At 36.9% G+C, this 23,098-nt stretch overlaps 1 protein-coding gene across 2 annotated transcripts in view; it reads right to left on the bottom strand.

The window, feature by feature from the left end:
* Positions 1–284: 284 nt before the first annotated feature.
* The window catches only part of LOC134527345 (sodium/hydrogen exchanger 2-like), a 430,632-nt gene continuing 407,818 nt past the window's right edge, over positions 285–23,098 (bottom strand). Inside the window, exons 18-19 of one of the 2 annotated variants that reach the window (XM_063359946.1) lie at positions 19,288–19,426; positions 285–705 (exon numbers count right to left, since the gene is read on the bottom strand). In XM_063359946.1, coding sequence (XP_063216016.1) covers positions 542–705; positions 19,288–19,426 — 303 coding nt within the window. In that variant the 3' untranslated portion in view covers positions 285–541. The remainder of the gene's footprint in view (positions 706–19,287; positions 19,427–23,098) is intronic. The other variant, XM_063359947.1, reaches the window with a different exon arrangement.

Below are 23,098 nucleotides of genomic sequence, written 5' to 3'. Positions count from 1 at the left end.
ATTTATTATTTGCCGACAAAACTATCAAACAGGTATGCTGAGGCTATACTCTATTAACCTATCCTAGATTGACAGTAGTTTCATGGCTATTCACACAGAGCTTAATTTTTAGATACTTTTCTGTAACCTTGTAGAAATGTTACGATGCTTTCATAATCATTTTAAAACATAATTAAAACAGGGTGTGATGTATAGGTCGCACATTAAAGTAATATGCACTACCTTACAATAAAAAAATATAAAATACATGATTTTAAGGAAATTGTGGATTTGTTAGAGAACCATTTGCAAAAAAAAATAAAACATTTTATTGTTAGCATCAGCAGCTCGTTTTGACAAATTTTGGCAATCAGACTCAATGATGGGTTAATGTGCAGGGACAAATAAATTTTGTTGGCCCCTTTCCACTTCTTAGTGTATAATTTTTAAATCCCAGTTATTAAAACAATCCAAACAGTGTAAACATTTCAGTTGGAGGTGTTAGGTTTCCAGTGAAGAAACAATGATTTTTCTTGGGAAGTGCACAGGGCCTGGCCAGGGGTCACACGTCGGACTCGAGCGAGGGCTGCGACTGGCGGCGCGCCGGGCTGGGCGAGGCGGGCCTGCTGTCCTCGGGGGCCGCCAGGCTGCCGGCGCGCGACAGCTGGTTCGAGAGGCTGCGCTGGGCGCGCCCCACCAGCGCGTGGATGCCCGCCACGTCTGCATCTGCACATGCCCGCCAGCTCTAGACACTTGCTGTCACTTCCCAAACAGCATGTGCATTGCAGATGTCACGTTAACATAATAAGGGTTATACAATGTTACAGGAATGAGTCGAAAACACTCACATTCTATGGGTTTTAGTTACCTGCATGAAGTAATCATCCACCTTTTACCTTCTCTGGTTGCAGGCTGTAGTAAATATAGGAATTTAATGAAGAAAAAGAGCTTGAGAAAATATAGCTCGTATCCTACCGAGAAAAATATTTAAAATTTAGAATTAAATTTTTATAGCAAAATAAAAAAAGTTAAGCATGTGACTATCAATATTATTAGAATGAAATAATGTTTACATTAAAGCTTTTTGAAAACATTTTTAGCAATTAGTTATTACAACTTTGATTTGTATTTCAAGTAATGAATTTGCACGTGCAAGGGAACCAAGCAAAATTAGACTTTTGAAATGCCAGAGAAAACTAGGACCCCAATGCTTTCTCGGAAGCTTTGTCTTTGTCCGTTCTTAAACGCACACACACAAAAGTAACATATCTCTGTACCAAATGTTTGTTTGTCTATAATGAGAATATATTTGCAACAGTAAGCTCGACGAAAATTGTGGAAACTGTTAAAACAATATCCATATAATTAATAAATATTATTTATAGTTAAATGTGTAATGTAATTATATTCAACTTACAAAAAAAATTAATAACTTATGATCCTGGAATTCTAAGATTATAACCAGGCTGCCAACCAGTCTCAAGAATTGTGACCATGCACATGGTGGCTCAGATGGCAGCTCGTCTATGCTTGGTTATTAGGTGCTCATGAAATTTAGGTCGCGATGCATACTCTGTGTAACCAGTGCCACCAATTTCATTGTTACATTCTGTCCCACTTCCACTGCAAACTCCCCAAAACAGTCATTAGCTGTATTCTCTGGCAAGCATGAGATATGTTCGCTGGTGTTAGTGAGGATTATGGTGATGAAATGTTTGCTCTCCAGAATGAATATTGAAATAGTGTTTGGGAGGTAAGATTTAAAGTGTACAGAAGAGGGGTACTTATTGTAACACATACAAACCAAACATTTTTCCGGATGCGGCTGGTGGTCCGTAGTGGCTCGATAAACTGTATACAATAAACAATTCCAAATTGGCTAAGAATGCCGGACCACAGCAAATATAAAGAGTGTAGTAAAAATAATTTCAATATATTTAAATATTTTATTACATAAGTACAAGTAGTGATAATAGTAGTATAGTTTGGCCGGAGCTGGGACAGGCTTCAGGCTGTGGATTGTGTGGATTGAGATTGCCGTTCGCCATCTTGGATTGTGACGTCACGGCGGCCATCTTAAATGGTTGTGACCTTGACCTTTGACCTTGACCTTGACATTTGACCTTCAAAATGTGTCAAAATCGTCCAAAATTGGGCAAAATTTACCCAAAATTCCTCAAAAATCGTCATAATTTCTATTTATGTGGAAAAAAATTCCGCCAAAAAATCTCAAAAAATTCCACAATTCAAAAATTAGGATTTCGAAAATCCTCAAAAGCCGTTTTGCCTTAGAAAGAACCCAAATTCCTGAAAGTGGCTTAAGCATCCTTAGAGCTAGCCGCTTTAAACCGCCAAGGTCATGACCTTGAAAATTAGGATGCCATGGCAGCCATATTGGATGATGACGTCACCGTTGCAATTTTAGTTACGGTCGCCATCTTTAAAATCTTCATTTACTATCCGATTTTAATGAATTTTTTTTTAAAAATTATAAAAAATTCAAATAATAAAATTTTAATAAAAAATATTTAAAAATCAACATTAACGACACGGAGCTCGGAGTCCGCGGTTCGAACCCGGTGGGTGCAAAAAAAAATTAAAAATGACGACAGATCCTTCCCCCTAGGTGGCTGCTGGCAGACTGACCCCCACCACTTTTACCAATGCACATATACCATCAGGTAGTATGACGTCATGTCCGCCATCTTGTCTTCGATGCTGGAAGCCAACATCATTGTATCGTCGGCTAGAGTGCGCTGACACCATGATAGTTTAATTCTTACCCACTAGAGTGCAGTAATCATTTATTACTAAGATGTCCGCCATATTGAAATTTGGACGCCATCTTAAAAATCCGTATTTATTTAGCTAGAAATTCGGGAAAAATTCCAAAATTTATAAAATAAATTTGCAATCAATATACTGATTGGCCCGGTCAGTTCCTATCCTTGGTTCGATACTCGATCGATGCAATATATTTTTATTTTATGTAAAAAATAATAATTTCAATAAATCATGTTCAAAATTCTTAAAGAGACTTTAAATCCTCTACTACCATCATCCTATCAGACATCAAGACTACCATATTGGAAATTCGTAATTTTAATGCTAGAGATTCGGGAAAAAGTTCAAAATTCATTAAATAAATTTGCAATCTATATACTGATTAGTTAGATCGACTAAGGTCCTTGGTTCGATTCGGAATGAAGATGAAAAAAAAAATAAACATAATATAATAGTGACAGGTCCGAGAAATAAAACAACACAAGTTCTTTCACAAAATAAAATTTATTACATAATTTCTACTTTACTACACGAACACTTGCGAAAGCCAGCAATCTTATAATCATTTAGGTCCGCAGCAGCGTTAAATGACTAATTCTTAGCTCCAATCGGCTTATACTAGAAAGAGTCCAGCCAGAACCTTTACAGACATAGTCCTCCTCTTCTTGACAGAGTTTCTGGATACCGTTTTTAACAGTATGCTTCACATCGTTAGAACTGTAAATTACTGCAGCCGATGTCTTGAATGCACACTTCTTCACTTCGTTTTCGAATGGATACGGCTTTCCATATATACAGTCCAACCACAAATTGTATTTTAATGGACCGTTTGTTGCTACATCATTAGTAAGCTGATTGATTATGTTCTCTTTGATATCATCCAGAAAATTACAAAAATCTTTCGACTCACCTAACGTATTTAGATAATAGTAGTCTTTCAATGTCCCACGAAATGCAGACTGCGCCAAGTAGAACCCATTATCATTCACTTGTAATGCGCCGAACACAGTCTTAGGTTTATTTTCATGTTCAGACGTCATACCAATCGGTTGCTGCACATCGGTTTTCTTGCTTGTTCTCTTACGAGTCTCCAATCTAAAGCGAGGAGTCGAAGTTTCTACAGGTAGTTCTTGAGTAGACACACGGACTTTACCGTTGCATTTTTTCACATGTCGTCGCAAACTGTCAATACGTGTAAACCATTCATGACACCCATCACAGCGAAACTTTATACGAGATGGATTCTTCTTGCATTTACTCCGCTCATGTCTTCGTGCATCATGAGAAAATGCGAACGACATATCACAGTAGCTGCAAGGATACCGTGGTGATGAAGACGATCCTTTCAGACCCGAACCAGATGATGTTGTTGCAGCAGTTACACCATCTCCAGGCATACTCTTATGAACATCAATACATCGTTGCTGCACCGAAACCTTTACTTTCTGCCGCACAGCAGGACCTTTGCATGTCTTCATGTGCGTTTTCATATTATCTTGTCTTGCAAATTGCTTGTGACATTTCTCACAAACAAACATTTTACGATAAGGGTTCTTAGCGCATTCTCTCCTCTCGTGTCGTCGAGTATTGCTGCTGTTTGTGAAAATCTTGTCACAGTAACAGCACCGATGTTCGTTAGTCGTTGTTGAATCCCCAGTCATTGAAGTTTCCATCGAGGGCGAAACGAAGTTCGACGAGTTTACCTGCGTAGTCAGCACCACCGGCATTAAAGTCTCTCCTGCTGACGGTATCGCGACTGTTGAAATCTCCTCTTTTGATGACGTCGTCTTTGCCGACGGGATCTGCACCTTCTCCACCGTAGCTGACGTCAGGGTTCCCGTAGACGATGGTGCGTCGTCCATCAAGTTCAGCGTTTTAGATGGTAAAGATGCCATCGAAGTCTCAAGAACAGGCAATTACACGACGTATGCACCAGTAGAATCAAACTAGGTGATCCTTACACCGACGACGTCAGTAACAAACTGAGCGACCTGCTTTCCAGGACTCGCTTATATACACGCACCGGTTGGAATAATACTCTAGTCAAATCAAGAAACAATTACTATAATACTCGAGTCAAAACACCATTGAAAGAAGAAGCGCACCAAAATAAGGTAACGCATTTGGAAACAAATTCATCAAATGAAATGAACACGCAATGCACGCACTTGCAGCTTTCATCTCAAGGTATCATTTAAATTTCATTCAAGCGAAGTATCAAGCCAATGTCACATCATATTATCATCCTATTGGTCATACTATCCTCAAAATTTAACAGTCTTATAAATCACACCAGTTATAGTAGGACTTATAGTTTATAACACACATCATTTCAGCCATTGTTCTTTAACAAATTCGAATTTAAAAATGTAAAATGTAAGTACTTGTTAAGTTGAAGAACCAGGTACGTAAATATATTATATACTTTATGGACACTGTAGGCACAAAAACCCTGAAAGTACATATGTAAGAATGATATTTAATAAAACTAATATTAAATTGTATATTTAATCACAATAAAATACTTACATCAGATCAAAAAAAGCAGGTTTTATTCTATAAACCCTGCATTTCGTAGATCATGTTTCTTTGAGGATGTATAAATTTTCAACATTTTGCGAACCAAGTAGAAGTTTTAGCCTATTCTCCAATCATTTGGATTGACACTCGATGATCAATTTGGTCTCGCGTGCTACGGCTTCCAATTTTTCTATATTAATAATATTATTTGTCGTAAAATCTCCGCATCCGTGTCACCATCACAGATTCAAATCACCATCATCGTAGTTGTCATCAATATTGTCATAAGCTGCATCAATATAACTTATTTTATGATATCGTTTCCACATTTCAGTTGTCAGAGATTAACCACAATCTATGATCTTGTGAGCTTCACAATATTCTTTATTGTTTTCTAGACATGGTTAGCTCCATTCTCATTTTCTTTAAAAGCCTATGTGTCCAGTTTTATTATTTAAACCTTCAACCCATCATCCCAAACTCAATTAAATTATTTAATTATATAGAACAAAAATCAACAATGTTCCTTTCATTTAATCTTAGGTATCGTATCATCCTTTCCACCTATAGTTTAGTTTCTTGAGCCCAGGAGACATTCATTATATACCATACAGTGTTTTTCAAGAGATGTGGTATACTACCAGTTCTACATACAAATCCATCCTATCATTGATTTTTTACACATAAAAAAACCTTCACGTTATTTTTACACGTTTTATTAAATTATCACTTCGACTAAAATAATTACCACTCATAGTAATACATACAAATCCATCCTATCATTGATTAGTTTAGACATAAAAAAAACCTTCACGTTATTTTTACACGTTTTATTAAATTATCACTTCGACTAAAATAATTACCACACATAGTAATACATACAAATCCATCATATCATTGATTTCTTTACACATAAAAAAAAACTTTCACGTTATTTTTACACGTTTTAGTAAATTATCACTTCGACTAAAATAATTACCACTCATAGTAATTTCTACAAAGAACTCTTTGCCCAAGACATTTTAACCATCATCTCCGAAAACAACCATGTCACGTCTATATCACAAAGTAAAAGAGGGTAGAGGAGATAGGACAAACAAGTGCTAGTCACTCATAGGGTAAGAACCATGTGTTGGATACCTATCTCAGACATTGTAGCAACTCTGTATTTTTCTTACCTCATGTTGAAAAATATCTTCCTATACATACGTTTTTAAAATTATTCACGTACGTCTAGTCAAAAGTACCTAAATTCAAGCTCGTTAACCTCAAAGAAAATTTAAAAAATTCTCAAGGATAGAGGCAGAGACTACACGATCGTGACACGCATACCGTCACCCGCAAATGAACATTGACCCCTCGCGCAGGAGTTGCAAACTTGCAGAATGCTGCAGGAGTCATATGTTTGCTCGAGTCATACATACATAACGTCGCCAGCCTTCCCACTCATTTCACGTAAAGCTCCAGTGAAATCGTAATAAAGCTTATGTAAAGTACTCGCTGGAATCAGTTTAAAAGTGCTAAACACGGATCCACAGCAGAAAATCAGCCCTCGAATGTATAACTCGATACTATAAAAAAATTTTGTAGTGTATATAACATATTCAAACCCAATAGCATACTCCTTACGGTGAAAATTATAAGCGGAAAAATTTTAAATCATGACCCCGGCTAGTATACATTTTTTTCGTGAACCCTAAATTCATGTTAGTAATCGGTACGAATGTGTGAGTAATTCGGACAAATAATCGCTTACCAAGTATCCAGAATCTTACTGTTACAGCCCAGCCAGTGCACCAGAGTACCACGAAGTATGATCAATTGATTAACATTATTCAATTTTTTAATATCACCTCCGTAGTGTACACCAATATATGACAGGTTACGATTTAAGACCATAAATTTCCCACAAGTCTGTTTGTTTTATTTCGGGAAGTAATAAATTATTTCTCAGAAATAATAAATCAAGTTCCTATCAGATTTGCTCTATCGTTACGGTATTACATACACCAGCACTTTACCAAAACATCTCCCATAAAAAATCCTAAGAATGCAGATAACATACTCAGACAAAAGTAATTTTAGCAAAACTGTCTTGAACATTATTGGTAAAAATAATAAACACACAAACAAGTCAAAACGTGCATTACAACTCCGACCAAAATTACGTGTCACATGTAGTTTATTACATTAAGATGAATGAAGTAGGTTAAGAAAAATAAATCAAATATTATTTTTAATTATATAATTTATTTAAAATTGTACATTTATACACAATAAAATCTGACATGGTATATATATATATATCGTATACATTTCTCAGTTCATGTGACAATCATTTTTATTAAAATAAATTATTATATTTCGTTTTTAGAGTGACAAAATACAAATAATTCATGCAGATCACGTTACATCAGTTCAGGAGTGTAGCACCTTAGAGGACCAGAGATGATGCTAGAAACCCACCTTTACAAAATTTATAATGTTTTTTCAAGTATAATTTTCGTGTAACCTGTACACCGCACTTCTCACACAGAAATTTTACACGGTCAAGATTTCTTCTGCATCCATGCTTTTCATGGATGCGTGTACTTCGTAGTCGCTCAAATCGTTTACCACAGTAGCGGCACTGATACAGATATTCATCGCAATTACCATCGCTTCCCCGCTGTACAACTTGCAAATGAACTTTGCTTTTACAATGCCTAATCAAATTACTTTTGTTTGTGAAATGTACACCACATTCGTCACACGGAAATGTCACACGATTAGCGTTTCTTCTACAGATATGATTTTCATGTCTTCTTGCATGTTGACGGTATTTAAAACTTTTGTCACAGTAACAGCAGCGATGTTCGTTAGTCGTTCTTGAATCACCAGACATTGAAGTTTCCATCGAGGACGAAACGAAGTTCGTAGAGTTTTCCTGTGTAGCCAGCACCACCGGCATTAAAGTCTCCTCTGCTGACGGTATCGCGACTGTTGAAGTCTCCTCTTGTGATGACGTCGTCGTCGTTGCCGACGGGATCTGCACCTTCTCCACCGTAGCTGACGTTAAGGTTCCCGTAGACGATGGTACAACATCCATCAAGTTCGTCGTTTTAGATGGTAAAGATGCCATCGAGTTCACAAGAACAGGTAATTACGCGTCTTATGCACCAGAAGAATCAAACTAGGTGATCCTTACACCGTCGTCGCCAGTAACAAACTGAGCGACCTGCTGTCTAAGACTCGCTTAAATATCAGCGTCCGCTTGTATAATACGCAAGTCAATACATCATCCATTGTTATTACAAAAAAAAATTAGGAATTTCAAGGAATAAAAGTTTAAATTATATATTGAAACAACTAATCGCACATCCTACATACACGGTTCATTTAGACTTACTAGAAGGTTTAAGAGTCTCTGAACAATGGAACTTTCACAACCCAAACATAATTTAAACTAAGTACCCAAATTAAAATTTTATTATGTACAGCTACACATAACCTCCAACTGACTCCAAATGACTACAACACATGACCAAAATAATTTATACGATACCAGGTTAGGTCCAAAGTCAATTTTTTTTGTACCTCTCATCTACAGTTCAGAGGACCTTCAGTGTTGATATAGCTACAGACAAGACATGCCCAGTACCATACATCTTCAAAGCCTTCAAGTCGATCCTTGTTAAGCCTTATGACAAAAGTCTCCAAAACAAGAGTCCTACTCTATAAGTTTACTATACACTTTTATGCCTTTTCATAGCACACATCGATAAATATATTAATAAATAACCCAAAATATTATCAGACCACTAGCATTCGATTTACGCACCAACATATTCATCAACACAAGTCCATTCTACATTAAGCTCCTCACTTATTTTCATCAGTCTACTCGGCTACACTCAGCACACAAAAACCAAAAGAAGTAAATTACCAACCTAGTATTTATGTACATTCGCTCATTTAACATGAGGTGCCCGCCATATTGAAATTTGGGCACCATCTTAGATATTTGTATTTATTGACTTATTAGTTCGGGAAAAATTCCAAAATTCAGCGAAAAAATCCCACATTATTTTACATATTGAATCGAAACTTGCGTCAATCTATGGACGAAGCTGAAAATAAATTTAATTTAAACACCAGAAAGTGTCAGGTTCGAGAAATAAAACACCACAATTTCTTTTACAAACATAATATTTATTACACAATTTCTATCCTACTACAGAATCACTTGCAAAAGCCAGCAATCTTATAATCATTTAGCCCTGCATAGACATGCAACGACTACTTCTTAGCTCCAACAGCTCCAAATGCTCCAACAGCTCCAAATGCTCCAACAGCTCCAACAGCTCAAATGCTCCAACTGCCTTTTCTTTCAACAGCTTCAATGATATTGGGCTACAATGCTACGAGTCTAAAAGGATCTAGCTGGTTCCGAGTTATACATGGCGGCGAGACTGCATGACTAAAAGACCGCTTGGCTACGAAACCATATGTCAATGAAGCTACTCGGCTCCAACTCGCAATGTACACACAGTACACACAGGAAACGGAACGTACACACAGTACACACAGGAAACGGAACGTACATACAGTACACACAGGAAACAAAACGTACACACAGTACACACAGGAAACGGAACGTACACACAGTACACACAGGAAACGGAACGTACACACAGTACACACAGGAAACGGAACGTACATACAGTATACACAGGAAAACGGAATTTACACACAGTACACACAGGAAAACGGAATGATCACACATACAGTAGCGGAAACACACACACACAGGCTTAGTTAGAAATCAGGATACAAGAAATAAATCATACTTTTTTAAAATATAAATAATTCATTTCATTTTTCAATAGTACACGCATAACAGTTAATCAAACGATTATTGTATGTAGCCAGCTTTTCGCAGTTCGTTAAGTATGGACGATACTTCCTCCATATGCGAGTAGTTTCCTCTACGAACAGATGCCACCAACAGTCTTAGCCGGTCAACCAATATGTTGGGATCTTCCCATGAGCTACAATCAATCTCTTCTGCTACGTTCATCTTCCTATTTTGTTTATAATAAATATTATTATCCCTGGTGTCTTCTGTTTCAACACCAACTACAAGGTCACTTTCGGCATCGAGCCAATGATTATCACAAGCTTGATTTGGAGCTGTTGGAGCATTTAGAGCTGTTGGAGCATTTGGAGCTGTTGGAGCTAAGAAGTAGTCGTTGCATGTCTATGCAGGGCTAAATGTTTATAAGATTGCTGGCTTTTGCAAGTGATTCTGTAGTAGGATAGAAATTGTGTAATAAATATTATGTTTGTAAAAGAAATTGTGGTGTTTTATTTCTCGAACCTGACACTTTCTGGTGTTTAAATTAAATTTATTTTCAGCTTCGTCCATAGATCTACGCAAGTTTCGATTCAATATGTAAAATAATGTGGGATTTTTTCGCTGAATTTTGGAATTTTTCCCGAACTAATAAGTCAATAAATACAAATATCTAAGATGGTGCCCAAATTTCAATATGGCGGGCACCTCATGTTAAATGAGCGAATGTACATAAATACTAGATTGGTAATTTACTTCTTTTGGTTTTTGTGTGCTGAGTGTAGCCGAGTAGACTGATGAAAATAAGTGAGGAGCTTAATGTAGAATGGACTTGTGTTGATGAATATGTTGGTGCGTAAATCGAATGCTAGTGGTCTGATAATATTTTGGGTTATTTATTAATTTATTTATCGATGTGTGCTATGAAAAGGCATAAAAGTGTATAGTAAACTTATAGAGTAGGACTCTTGTTTTGGAGACTTTTGTCATAAGGCTTAACAAGGATCGACTTGAAGGCTTTGAAGATGTATGGTACTGGGCATGTCTTGTCTGTAGCTATATCAACACTGAAGGTCCTCTGAACTGTAGATGAGAGGTACAAAAAAAATTGACTTTGGACCTAACCTGGTATCGTATAAATTATTTTGGTCATGTGTTGTAGTCATTTGGAGTCAGTTGGAGGTTATGTGTAGCTGTACATAATAAAATTTTAATTTGGGTACTTAGTTTAAATTATGTTTGGGTTGTGAAAGTTCCATTGTTCAGAGACTCTTAAACCTTCTAGTAAGTCTAAATGAACCGTGTATGTAGGATGTGCGATTAGTTGTTTCAATATATAATTTAAACTTTTATTCCTTGAAATTCCTAATTTTTTTTTGTAATAACAATGGATGATGTATTGACTTGCGTATTATACAAGCGGACGCTGATATTTAAGCGAGTCTTAGACAGCAGGTCGCTCAGTTTGTTACTGGCGACGACGGTGTAAGGATCACCTAGTTTGATTCTTCTGGTGCATAAGACGCGTAATTACCTGTTCTTGTGAACTCGATGGCATCTTTACCATCTAAAACGACGAACTTGATGGATGTTGTACCATCGTCTACGGGAACCTTAACGTCAGCTACGGTGGAGAAGGTGCAGATCCCGTCGGCAACGATGACGACGTCATCACAAGAGGAGACTTCAACAGTCGCGATACCGTCAGCAGAGAAGACTTTAATGCCGGTGGTGCTGGCTACACAGGAAAACTCTACGAACTTCGTTTCGTCCTCGATGGAAACTTCAATGACTGGTGATTCAAGAACGACTAACGAACATCGGTGCTGTTACTGTGACAAAAGTTTTAAATACCGTCAACATGCAAGAAGACATGAAAATCATATCTGTAGAAGAAACGCTAATCGTGTGACATTTCCGTGTGACCCATGTGGTGTACATTTCACAAACAAAAGTAATTTGATTAGGCATTGTAAAAGCAAAGTTCATTTGCAAGTTGTACAGCGGGGAAGCGATGGTAATTGCGATGAATATCTGTATCAGTGCCGCTACTGTGGTAAACGATTTGAGCGACTACGAAGTACACGCATCCATGAAAAGCATGGATGCAGAAGAAATCTTGACCGTGTAAAATTTCTGTGTGAGAAGTGCGGTGTACAGGTTACACGAAAATTATACTTGAAAAAACATTATAAATTTTGTAAAGGTGGGTTTCTAGCATCATCTCTGGTCCTCTAAGGTGCTACATTCCTGAACTGATGTAACGTGATCTGCATGAATTATTTGTATTTTGTCACTCTAAAAACGAAATATAATAATTTATTTTAATAAAAATGATTGTCACATGAACTGAGAAATGTATACGATATATATATATATACCATGTCAGATTTTATTGTGTATAAATGTACAATTTTAAATAAATTATATAATTAAAAATAATATTTGATTTATTTTTCTTAACCTACTTCATTCATCTTAATGTAATAAACTACATGTGACACGTAATTTTGGTCGGAGTTGTAATGCACGTTTTGACTTGTTTGTGTGTTTATTATTTTTACCAATAATGTTCAAGACAGTTTTGCTAAAATTACTTTTGTCTGAGTATGTTATCTGCATTCTTAGGATTTTTTATGGGAGATGTTTTGGTAAAGTGCTGGTGTATGTAATACCGTAACGATAGAGCAAATCTGATAGGAACTTGATTTATTATTTCTGAGAAATAATTTATTACTTCCCGAAATAAAACAAACAGACTTGTGGGAAATTTATGGTCTTAAATCGTAACCTGTCATATATTGGTGTACACTACGGAGGTGATATTAAAAAATTGAATAATGTTAATCAATTGATCATACTTCGTGGTACTCTGGTGCACTGGCTGGGCTGTAACAGTAAGATTCTGGATACTTGGTAAGCGATTATTCGTCCGAATTACTCACACATTCGTACCGATTACTAACATGAATTTAGGGTTCACGAAAAAAATGTATACTAGCCGGGGTCATGATTTAAAATTTTTCCGCTTATAATTTTCACCGTAAGGAGTATGCTATTGGGTTTGAATATGTTATATACACTACAAATTTTTTTTATAGTATCGAGTTATACATTCGAGGGCTGATTTTCTGCTGTGGATCCGTGTTTAGCACTTTTAAACTGATTCCAGCGAGTACTTTACATAAGCTTTATTACGATTTCACTGGAGCTTTACGTGAAATGAGTGGGAAGGCTGGCGACGTTATGTATGTATGACTCGAGCAAACATATGACTGCTGCAGCATTCTGCAAGCTTGCAACTCCTGCGCGAGGGGTCAATGTTCATTTGCGGGTGACGGTATGCGTGTCACGATCGTGTAGTCTCTGCCTCTATCCTTGAGAATTTTTTAAATTTTCTTTGAGGTTAACGAGCTTGAATTTAGGTACTTTTTACTAGACGTACGTGAATAATTTTAAAAACGTATGTACAGGAAGATATTTTTCTACATGAGGTAAGAAAAATACAGAGTTGCTACAATGTCTGAGATAGGTATCCAACACATGGTTCTTACCCTATGAGTGACTAGCACTTGTTTGTCCTATCTCCTCTACCCTCTTTTACTTTGTGATATAGACGTGACATGGTTGTTTTCGGAGATGATGGTTAAAATGTCTTGGGCAAAGAGTTCTTTGTAGAAATTACTATGAGTGTTAATTATTTTAGTCGAAGTGATAATTTACTAAAACGTGTAAAAATAACGTGAAAGTTTTTTTTATGTGTAAAGAAATCAATGATATGATGGATTTGTATGTATTACTATGTGTGGTAATTATTTTAGTCGAAGTGATAATTTAATAAAACGTGTAAAAATAACGTGAAGGTTTTTTTTATGTCTAAACAAATCAATGATAGGATGGATTTGTATGTATTACTATGAGTGGTAATTACTTTAGTCGAAGTGATAATTTAATAAAACGTGTAAAAATAACGTGAAGGTTTTTTTATGTGTAAAAAATCAATGATAGGATGGATTTGTATGTAGAACTGGTAGTATACCACATCTCTTGAAAAACACTGTATGGTATATAATGAATGTCTCCTGGGCTCAAGAAACTAAACTATAGGTGGAAAGGATGATACGGTACCTAAGATTAAATGAAAGGAACATTGTTGATTTTTGTTCTATATAATTAAATAATTTAATTGAGTTTGGGATGATGGGTTGAAGGTTTAAATAATAAAACTGGACACATAGGCTTTTAAAGAAAATGAGAATGGAGCTAACCATGTCTAGAAAACAATAGAGAATTTTGTGAAGCTCACAAGATCATAGATTGTGGTTAATCTCTGACAACTGAAATGTGGAAACGATATCATAAAATAAGTTATATTGATGCAGCTTATGACAATATTGATGACAACTACGATGATGGTGATTTGAATCTGTGATGGTGACACGGATGCGGAGATTTTACGACAAATAATATTATTAATATAGAAAAGATGGAAGCCGTAGCACGCGAGACAAAATTGATCATCGAGAGTCAATCCAAATGATTGGAGAATAGGCTAAAACTTCTACTTGGTTCGCAAAATGTTGAAAATTTATACATCCTCAAAGAAACATGATCTACGAAATGCAGGGTTTATAGAATAAAACCTGCTTTTTTTGATCTGATGTAAGTATTTTATTGTGATTAAATATACAATTTAATATTAGTTTTATTAAATATCATTCTTACATATGTACTTTCAGGGTTTTTGTGCCTACAGTGTCCATAAAGTATATAATATATTTACGTACCTGGTTCTTCAACTTAACAAGTACTTACATTTTACATTTTTAAATTCGAATTTGTTAAAGAACAATGGCTGAAATGATGTGTGTTATAAACTATAAGTCCTTCTATAACTGGTGTGATTTATAAGACTGTTAAATTTTGAGGATAGTATGACCAATAGGATGATAATATGATGTGACATTGGCTTGATACTTCGCTTGAATGAAATTTAAATGATACCTTGAGATGAAAGCTGCAAGTGCGTGCATTGCGTGTTCATTTCATTTGATGAATTTGTTTCCAAATGCGTTACCTTATTTTGGTGCGCTTCTTCTTTCAATGGTGTTTTGACTCGAGTATTATAGTAATTGTTTCTTGATTTGACTAGAGTATTATTCCAACCGGTGCGTGTATATAAGCGAGTCCTGGAAAGCAGGTCGCTCAGTTTGTTACTGACGTCGTCGGTGTAAGGATCACCTAGTTTGATTCTACTGGTGCATACGTCGTGTAATTGCCTGTTCTTGAGACTTCGATGGCATCTTTACCATCTAAAACGCTGAACTTGATGGACGACGCACCATCGTCTACGGGAACCCTGACGTCAGCTACGGTGGAGAAGGTGCAGATCCCGTCGGCAAAGACGACGTCATCAAAAGAGGAGATTTCAACAGTCGCGATACCGTCAGCAGGAGAGACTTTAATGCCGGTGGTGCTGACTACGCAGGTAAACTCGTCGAACTTCGTTTCGCCCTCGATGGAAACTTCAATGACTGGGGATTCAACAACGACTAACGAACATCGGTGCTGTTACTGTGACAAGATTTTCACAAACAGCAGCAATACTCGACGACACGAGAGGAGAGAATGCGCTAAGAACCCTTATCGTAAAATGTTTGTTTGTGAGAAATGTCACAAGCAATTTGCAAGACAAGATAATATGAAAACGCACATGAAGACATGCAAAGGTCCTGCTGTGCGGCAGAAAGTAAAGGTTTCGGTGCAGCAACGATGTATTGATGTTCATAAGAGTATGCCTGGAGATGGTGTAACTGCTGCAACAACATCATCTGGTTCGGGTCTGAAAGGATCGTCTTCATCACCACGGTATCCTTGCAGCTACTGTGATATGTCGTTCGCATTTTCTCATGATGCACGAAGACATGAGCGGAGTAAATGCAAGAAGAATCCATCCCGTATAAAGTTTCGCTGTGATGGGTGTCATGAATGGTTTACACGTATTGACAGTTTGCGACGACATGTGAAAAAATGCAACGGTAAAGTCCGTGTGTCTACTCAAGAACTACCTGTAGAAACTTCGACTCCTCGCTTTAGATTGGAGACTCGTAAGAGAACAAGCAAGAAAACCGATGTGCAGCAACCGATTGGTATGACGTCTGAACATGAAAATAAACCTAAGACTGTGTTCGGCGCATTACAAGTGAATGATAATGGGTTCTACTTGGCGCAGTCTGCATTTCGTGGGACATTGAAAGACTACTATTATCTAAATACGTTAGGTGAGTCGAAAGACATTTGTAATTTTCTGGATGATATCAAAGAGAACATAATCAATCAGCTTACTGATGATGTAGCAACAAACGGTCCATTAAAATACAACTTGTGGTTGGACTGTATATATGGAAAGCCGTATCCATTCGAAAACGAAGTGAAGAAGTGTGCATTCAAGACATCGGCTGCAGTAATTTACAGTTCTAACGATGTGAAGCATACTGTTAAAAACGGTATCCAGAAACTCTGTCAAGAAGAGGAGGACTATGTCTGTAAAGGTTCTGGCTGGACTCTTTCTAGTATAAGCCGATTGGAGCTAAGAATTAGTCATTTCACGCCGCTGCGGACCTAAATGATTATAAGATTGCTGGCTTTCGCAAGTGTTCGTGTAGTAAAGTAGAAATTATGTAATAAATTTTATTTTGTGAAAGAACTTGTGTTGTTTTATTTCTCGGACCTGTCACTATTATATTATGTTTATTTTTTTCATCTTCATTCCGAATCGAACCAAGGACCTTAGTCGATCTAACTAATCAGTATATAGATTGCAAATTTATTTAATGAATTTTGAACTTTTTCCCGAATCTCTAGCATTAAAATTACGAATTTCTAATATGGTAGTCTTGATGTCTGATAGGATGATGGTAGTAGAGGATTTAAAGTCTCTTTAAGAATTTTGAACATGATTTATTTAAATTATCTTTTTTTACATAAAATAAAAATATATTGCATCGATCGAGTATCGAACCAAGGATAGGAACTGACCGGACCAATCAGTATATTGATTGAAAATTTATTTTATAAATTTTGGAATTTTTCCCGAATTTCTAGCTAAATAAATACGGATTTTCAAGATGGCATCCAAATTTCAATATGGCGGACACCTTAGTAATAAAGGATTACTGCACTCTAGTGGGTAAGAATTAAACTAGCATGGTGTCAGCGCACTCTAGCCGACGATACAATGATGTTGGCTTCCAGCATCGAAGACAAGATGGCGGACATGACGTCATACTACCTGATGGTATATGTGCATTGGTAAAAGTGGTGGGGGTCAGTCTGCCAGCAGCCACCTAGGGGGAAGGATCTGTCGTCATTTTTAATTTTTTTTGCACCCACGGGGTTCGAACCGCGTACTCCGAGCTCCGTGTCGTTAATGTATGATTTTTAAATATTTTTTATTAAAATTTTATTATTTGAATTTTTTTTATAATTTTTAAAAAAAAATTCATTAAAATCGGATAGTAAATGAAGATTTTAAAGATGGCGACCGTAACTAAAATTGCAACGGTGACGTCATCATCCAATATGGCTGCCATGGCATCCTAATTTTCAAGGTCATGACCTTGGCGGTTTAAAGCGGCTAGCTCTAAGGATGCTTAAGCCACTTTCAGGAATTTGGGTTCTTTCTAAGGCAAAACGGCTTTTGAGGATTTTCGAAATCCTAATTTTTGAATTGTGGAATTTTTTGAGATTTTTTGGCGGAATTTTTTTCCACATAAATGGAAATTATGACGATTTTTGAGGAATTTTGGGTAAATTTTGCCCAATTTTGGACGATTTTGACACATTTTGAAGGTCAAATTTCAAGGTCAAGGTCAAAGGTCAAGGTCACAACCATCCAAGATTGCCGCCGTGATGTCACAATCCAAGATGGCGAACGGCAATTTCAATCCACAGAATCCACAGCCTGAAGCCTGTCCCAGCTCCGGTCAAACTATACTACTGATAATGTATATATCATATCTTAATACTATAAGTTAATATTATAGCAGTTTTTGATTTAGGGTTTGTAGCTACATAATTAGGTATCACTGTAAAGCTTTTACCGTCATGTGCAGTGAAATATGAACTTTGACAACATGAAGCAGCTTCAAACCTTAAGTGAAGACTACCATTAAAACAGCTAAAAAAAAAAAAAAAAAAGATTATTTAAGGTTTGGCTGTTAAAGATAACACTGATACTATAATACTCGAGCACCGGCTCCAGTACCACGGCACAAGTGGTTACCTAGGAACAACACATGCGAACCTGAATACCACAACGATGGAGGCTAGATGCAAACCTGTGAGGAGGGGGTGATTTGGATTGATGGAAACGAGGAAGACCAGATGCCCATCTATGTGTAGATGGCTGAATCTAATTGAATATTGGCGAGAAAGCTCAGATGTCCATTTGTTTATATAGGGTTTGACAGATGAACATATTCCCATTTACATGTAGATGTTCAGAACGTTTTAGTTGGCTGGCAATAAAGCCATTTATCTACCTGGGTGTAAATGGTTAAAATGTTAAATATGTCTCGAAAAAGACCTGACACTTACCTAGGACCTAGGTATGGACAGTCGAAACTGATAAATAGGTCGGTGAGAAAGTCAAGATGCCCACTTGCGTGTAGATGGTTGATTGTAATGGAAGGGTTACGAGAAAGCCAGACTCCAATTTGGTTGTCGATTTTTGAGTCTGATGGATGGTTCAACAAGAAAGCCAGACTACAATTTGGTTGTCAATTTTTGAGTCTGGTGGATGGTTCAACAAGAAAGCCCAGACTGTTACCTGGTTATATATGTTCTATACTAATGTATTGTTAGCTGAAAAAGCACATTCTCCTACCAGGGGCAAATGGCCAAGACTGATGTGTTGGTCGGTGAGAAAGCCTTGACTTTCACTTGGGTGTAGCTAGTCGGGAATGCTGTAAGGACTCGCTAGGAGGCTCAGTCCCACCTGGGTGTAGATAGTTGGGACTGTTGGATGGATTGGTGAGGAAGTCCAGATGCCTACCTGGATATAGATGTTTGGGACTGATGGAAAGTGGTGGCGAGGAATACCAAACTCCCATATGGGTGTAGATGGTCGGAAATCATGTTTGGGTCCGAAAGGAAGCTCAGATGCCTACCTGGGTGTAGATGGTCAGGACTAATGGATGGGTCAGTGAGTGCGGTGATCCTGACTGAGCGACGGTGCCTCATCTCTAGTTGGTCTGTCAACTCCTGACAGTCGTCGTCGATGAGATTCGGGTTGTACCTTTCGTGGAACTGCGGGCAAGAACAGAACATTACTGTGGATTCTCCTATTTGGTTCATCATCATTCTAAAACTCCCTACCCCAGTGTTATAATTAATTCAGTAATGTACACTACTAAATCACTAGCTTTGATTGTTAGTCATCTCTGATGTTTGAAAAATGGCTGTACATATTCTTTCTTCTCATTGTTTGTCCTGTTATCAACAGTCAAAAATTATTTTTCAGCATGGTTGTAAGAAATTTAATTTTTTAGTTGATTAAAATATGTGTAAAAATCTACTTCGAAAAATTTCTTTGAGCTTAATATTAAAACATAAAAAAAAAAACTATCAGTTGTGATATGCCCATTAAATTTATTTTATTGTACTTGTGATTATAAATAGATTTATGAATCGAGAAAATATTCTAGTGTTTTGAGTAAGATGTAAAATAAAATAAGTCACAATCAATCTGTCCACAAGGATGATATTTGGTTGCTGGGGTGGAGCCTAGGAGTTCGTGCGGCGTTGGTTGGTGGATCGAGAGACACGTGACAGGAACGAAGGAGGAGGCAGTCTGAATACAGCCTCGAAGGTGAACTGACGTGTCCAGCCTTCGAATAATCATGGCATCGTTTAGTTTTTGAATAATTTCTGGAGCCTGAAGCGTAAACGCCAAACTCAGAGATTTGTATCGGCATTTGAAGGGACCGAGATATAAGTCCATCCGTGATGTGCCATTGTGCACTTGTTGTGTGGGCATGCGCCCATTATTGCTTATATATGTTGTTTATTTAAATGCAAACTGGGAGACTACACCTTTTTTTAATTATATTGCTTTGCAATACCTAATTGTTTTTAACCTTTTGATTATTTGAAGTATAATGAAACTATTATTATCTTAAGTATCAATTTGTAAGAAATAATTGTTTTTGTATAAAAATCATTTTTTTTTGTTAAAATATATTTATGTCTTTGTTAAGCTTTGTGGATTTAAAGGAAAAACATATGGACTTCAAAAGACTTTAAACATCATAAATTAATTTTTCCTTTTGTTTATATAAATATTGCAGTTAAGTGCAGAAAAGTGTAACCAATGTTAAAATTCTCATCTCTACGTATGGTCATCTTCCTATTGGAAAAGAAAAGGTAATACTTTCCTTTCTACTTTTGTCAGCCATGATGTAAACTTCTAAATTTTTGTGCTCGTCAAGTATCCATCGAAATCCATGTCGAAAGTTGTGTGTTTACTACCGCATTAGGTGAGTTTTACTGCCTTTTCCCCGGAAATCATGGTTTTATAATTATTTATGGGATAGTTTGATTTTTTTGTTGTTATAAACTTGTTTAGCGTTCCGGGTGTTGGCGACCTCTCGCTGCCCCATGCCTGAGGCGTGATCCATAAGCTTGGCCCATAACATCTGGGCACCCCAGGGCTTGTCCCGTGGTTCTACGGCGATGGGAGCTGCCAACAAAAATCCCAGGAAAGTTTTTGACGACTAAATCCTAAGCATGCAGCATAGGTAGTTAACCTGTTTCGGCCACGCGTATCTTATTGCAATTTCATCGACTATTTCATCAAACTACCCCTTTGGCATCGAAATCAACATTTAATTAATGAATAATATTTTAATGATAATATTTTAATACTTTCTAGTAGTATATAATAGCCGGTCCTCAAACTGGCTTCTGGCTGTGGTGCCTGTGGTGCCGACCGCCATCTTGGATTTTGACGTCACGGCGGCCATCTTGGATGACCTTGACCTTGACCTTTGACCTTGACCTGGAATTTGATCCTCAAAAATCGCCAAAAATGACCAAAATTGGGCAAAAATTGCCCAAAATTCCTCAAAAATCGCCAAAATTTCAATTTTTTTGAAAAACATTTCCACCAAAAAATCTCAAATAATTCCACAGTTCAAAAATTAGGATTTCGAAAATCCTCAAAAGTCGCGTTGCCCTAGAAAAAACGAAAACTCCTAAAAGCGGCTTAAAACTCCTAAGAGCTAGCCGCTTATAAGCCGCCGACCTTGAAAATAAGGATGTCATGGCAGCCATATTGGATGATGACGTCACCGTTGCAATTTCCGTTACGGCCGCCATCTTTAACTTTTTTATTTATTATCCGATTTTAATGAAATTTTTTTTAAAAAATATAAAAAAATTCAAATAATAAAATTTTTAATAAAAAATATTTAAAAAATATACTTTTACGACACGGAGTTTGGAGTCCTCGGTTCGAACCTGGTGAGGGCAAAAAAAAATTAAAAATGGCAACAGGCTCCTTCCTCAATGGTGGGTGCTAGCAGACTGACTCCCACCACTTTTTTCAAAGCATATATATCGTCATCTAGTATGACGTCATGTCCGCCATCTTGTCTTCGATGCTGGAAGCCATCATAATTGTATCGTCGGCTAGAGTGTGCTGATGCCATGTTAGTTTAATTCTTACCCGCTAGAGTGCAGTAAACATTTATTACCGAGGTGCCCCCGCCATCTTGAAATTTGGCCGTCATCTTGAAAATCCGTAATTATTTAGCTACAAATTCGGGAAAAGTTCCAAATTTCATTAAAAAAATCACTCATTAATTTACATATTGATTCGATCGATTCCCGTCCTCGGTTCGATACCCGATCGATGCAATAATGTTTAATTTTATGTAAAAAATAATAATTTCAATAAACCATGTTCAACATTCGTAAAGAGACTCTAAATCCTCTACTACCATCATCCTATCAGACGTCAAGACCACCATATTGGAAATTCGTAATTTTAATGCTAGAGAGGCGGGAAAAAGTTCCAAATTCATTAAATAAATTTGTAATATATATACTGATTGATTGGATCGACTAAGGTCCTTGGTTCGATCCCTGACCGATACAAAACAACTTTAATTTAAAAAAATACTAAAAAAGTGTTAGGTTTGAGAAAATAAAAACAACACAAGTCCTTTTAAAAAAATTTTTATTACATACATACTACACTACTACAGGTACAAAAAAACACTGACAAATTACTAAAGCCTTTTGGATTCCTCGATTCAAACAGTCTTCTTATTGTACGGACTAAGACTTTTACATGACTTTAAATGTCTATCCGATCCGTTCATCACCACAGCCAGAGACGGACTGAAGTTCATATCACTCATATAGTCTCATTAGCCGGTACAACACATGAGTCAAATCAATAACCATGTTCATTATACGTCTCGGAGCATTTTTTATAATGACGATGTAAGCTATCAAGACGTGAAATTAGTTTATTGCACTTATTGCACTGAAATTGTATTCTTTGAACATTATTAGAACAACCGCTTCTTTCATGTCTGCGAGCATTTGAGGTGATAGTAAATGACGCACCACAGTATTTGCACTGATGCGAAGTACGCTCTTCATTAATTGAAGTATTCAATGGTGATGAAACTTCAGTTGATGGTGGAACAGCACATATCGAAGTCTCCTCCAGTGTTGTCAGAGGCGTTGCCAACGGGATCTGCTCCAACATCGTCGACGCCGACGTCAAGGTTCCCGCAGTCGATGGTACAACCTCCATCGAGTTCGTCGTTAAAGTCGGTAAAGATGCCATCAAGTTCGCAAGAACAGGCAATTACGCGACTTATGCACCAGAAGAAAAAACTAGGTGATCCGTACACCGTCGACGGCAGTAACAAACTAAGCGTCCTGCTGTCTAGGACTCGTTTATAT

The sequence above is a fragment of the Bacillus rossius genome, chromosome 1, assembly GCF_032445375.1.
Source record: "Bacillus rossius redtenbacheri isolate Brsri chromosome 1, Brsri_v3, whole genome shotgun sequence".
In the NCBI taxonomy this organism is placed as follows: Eukaryota; Metazoa; Arthropoda; class Insecta; order Phasmatodea; family Bacillidae; genus Bacillus; species Bacillus rossius.
Note: the sequence above shows the minus strand (reverse complement) of the source record. Positions and strands in the feature narration are given on the sequence as shown.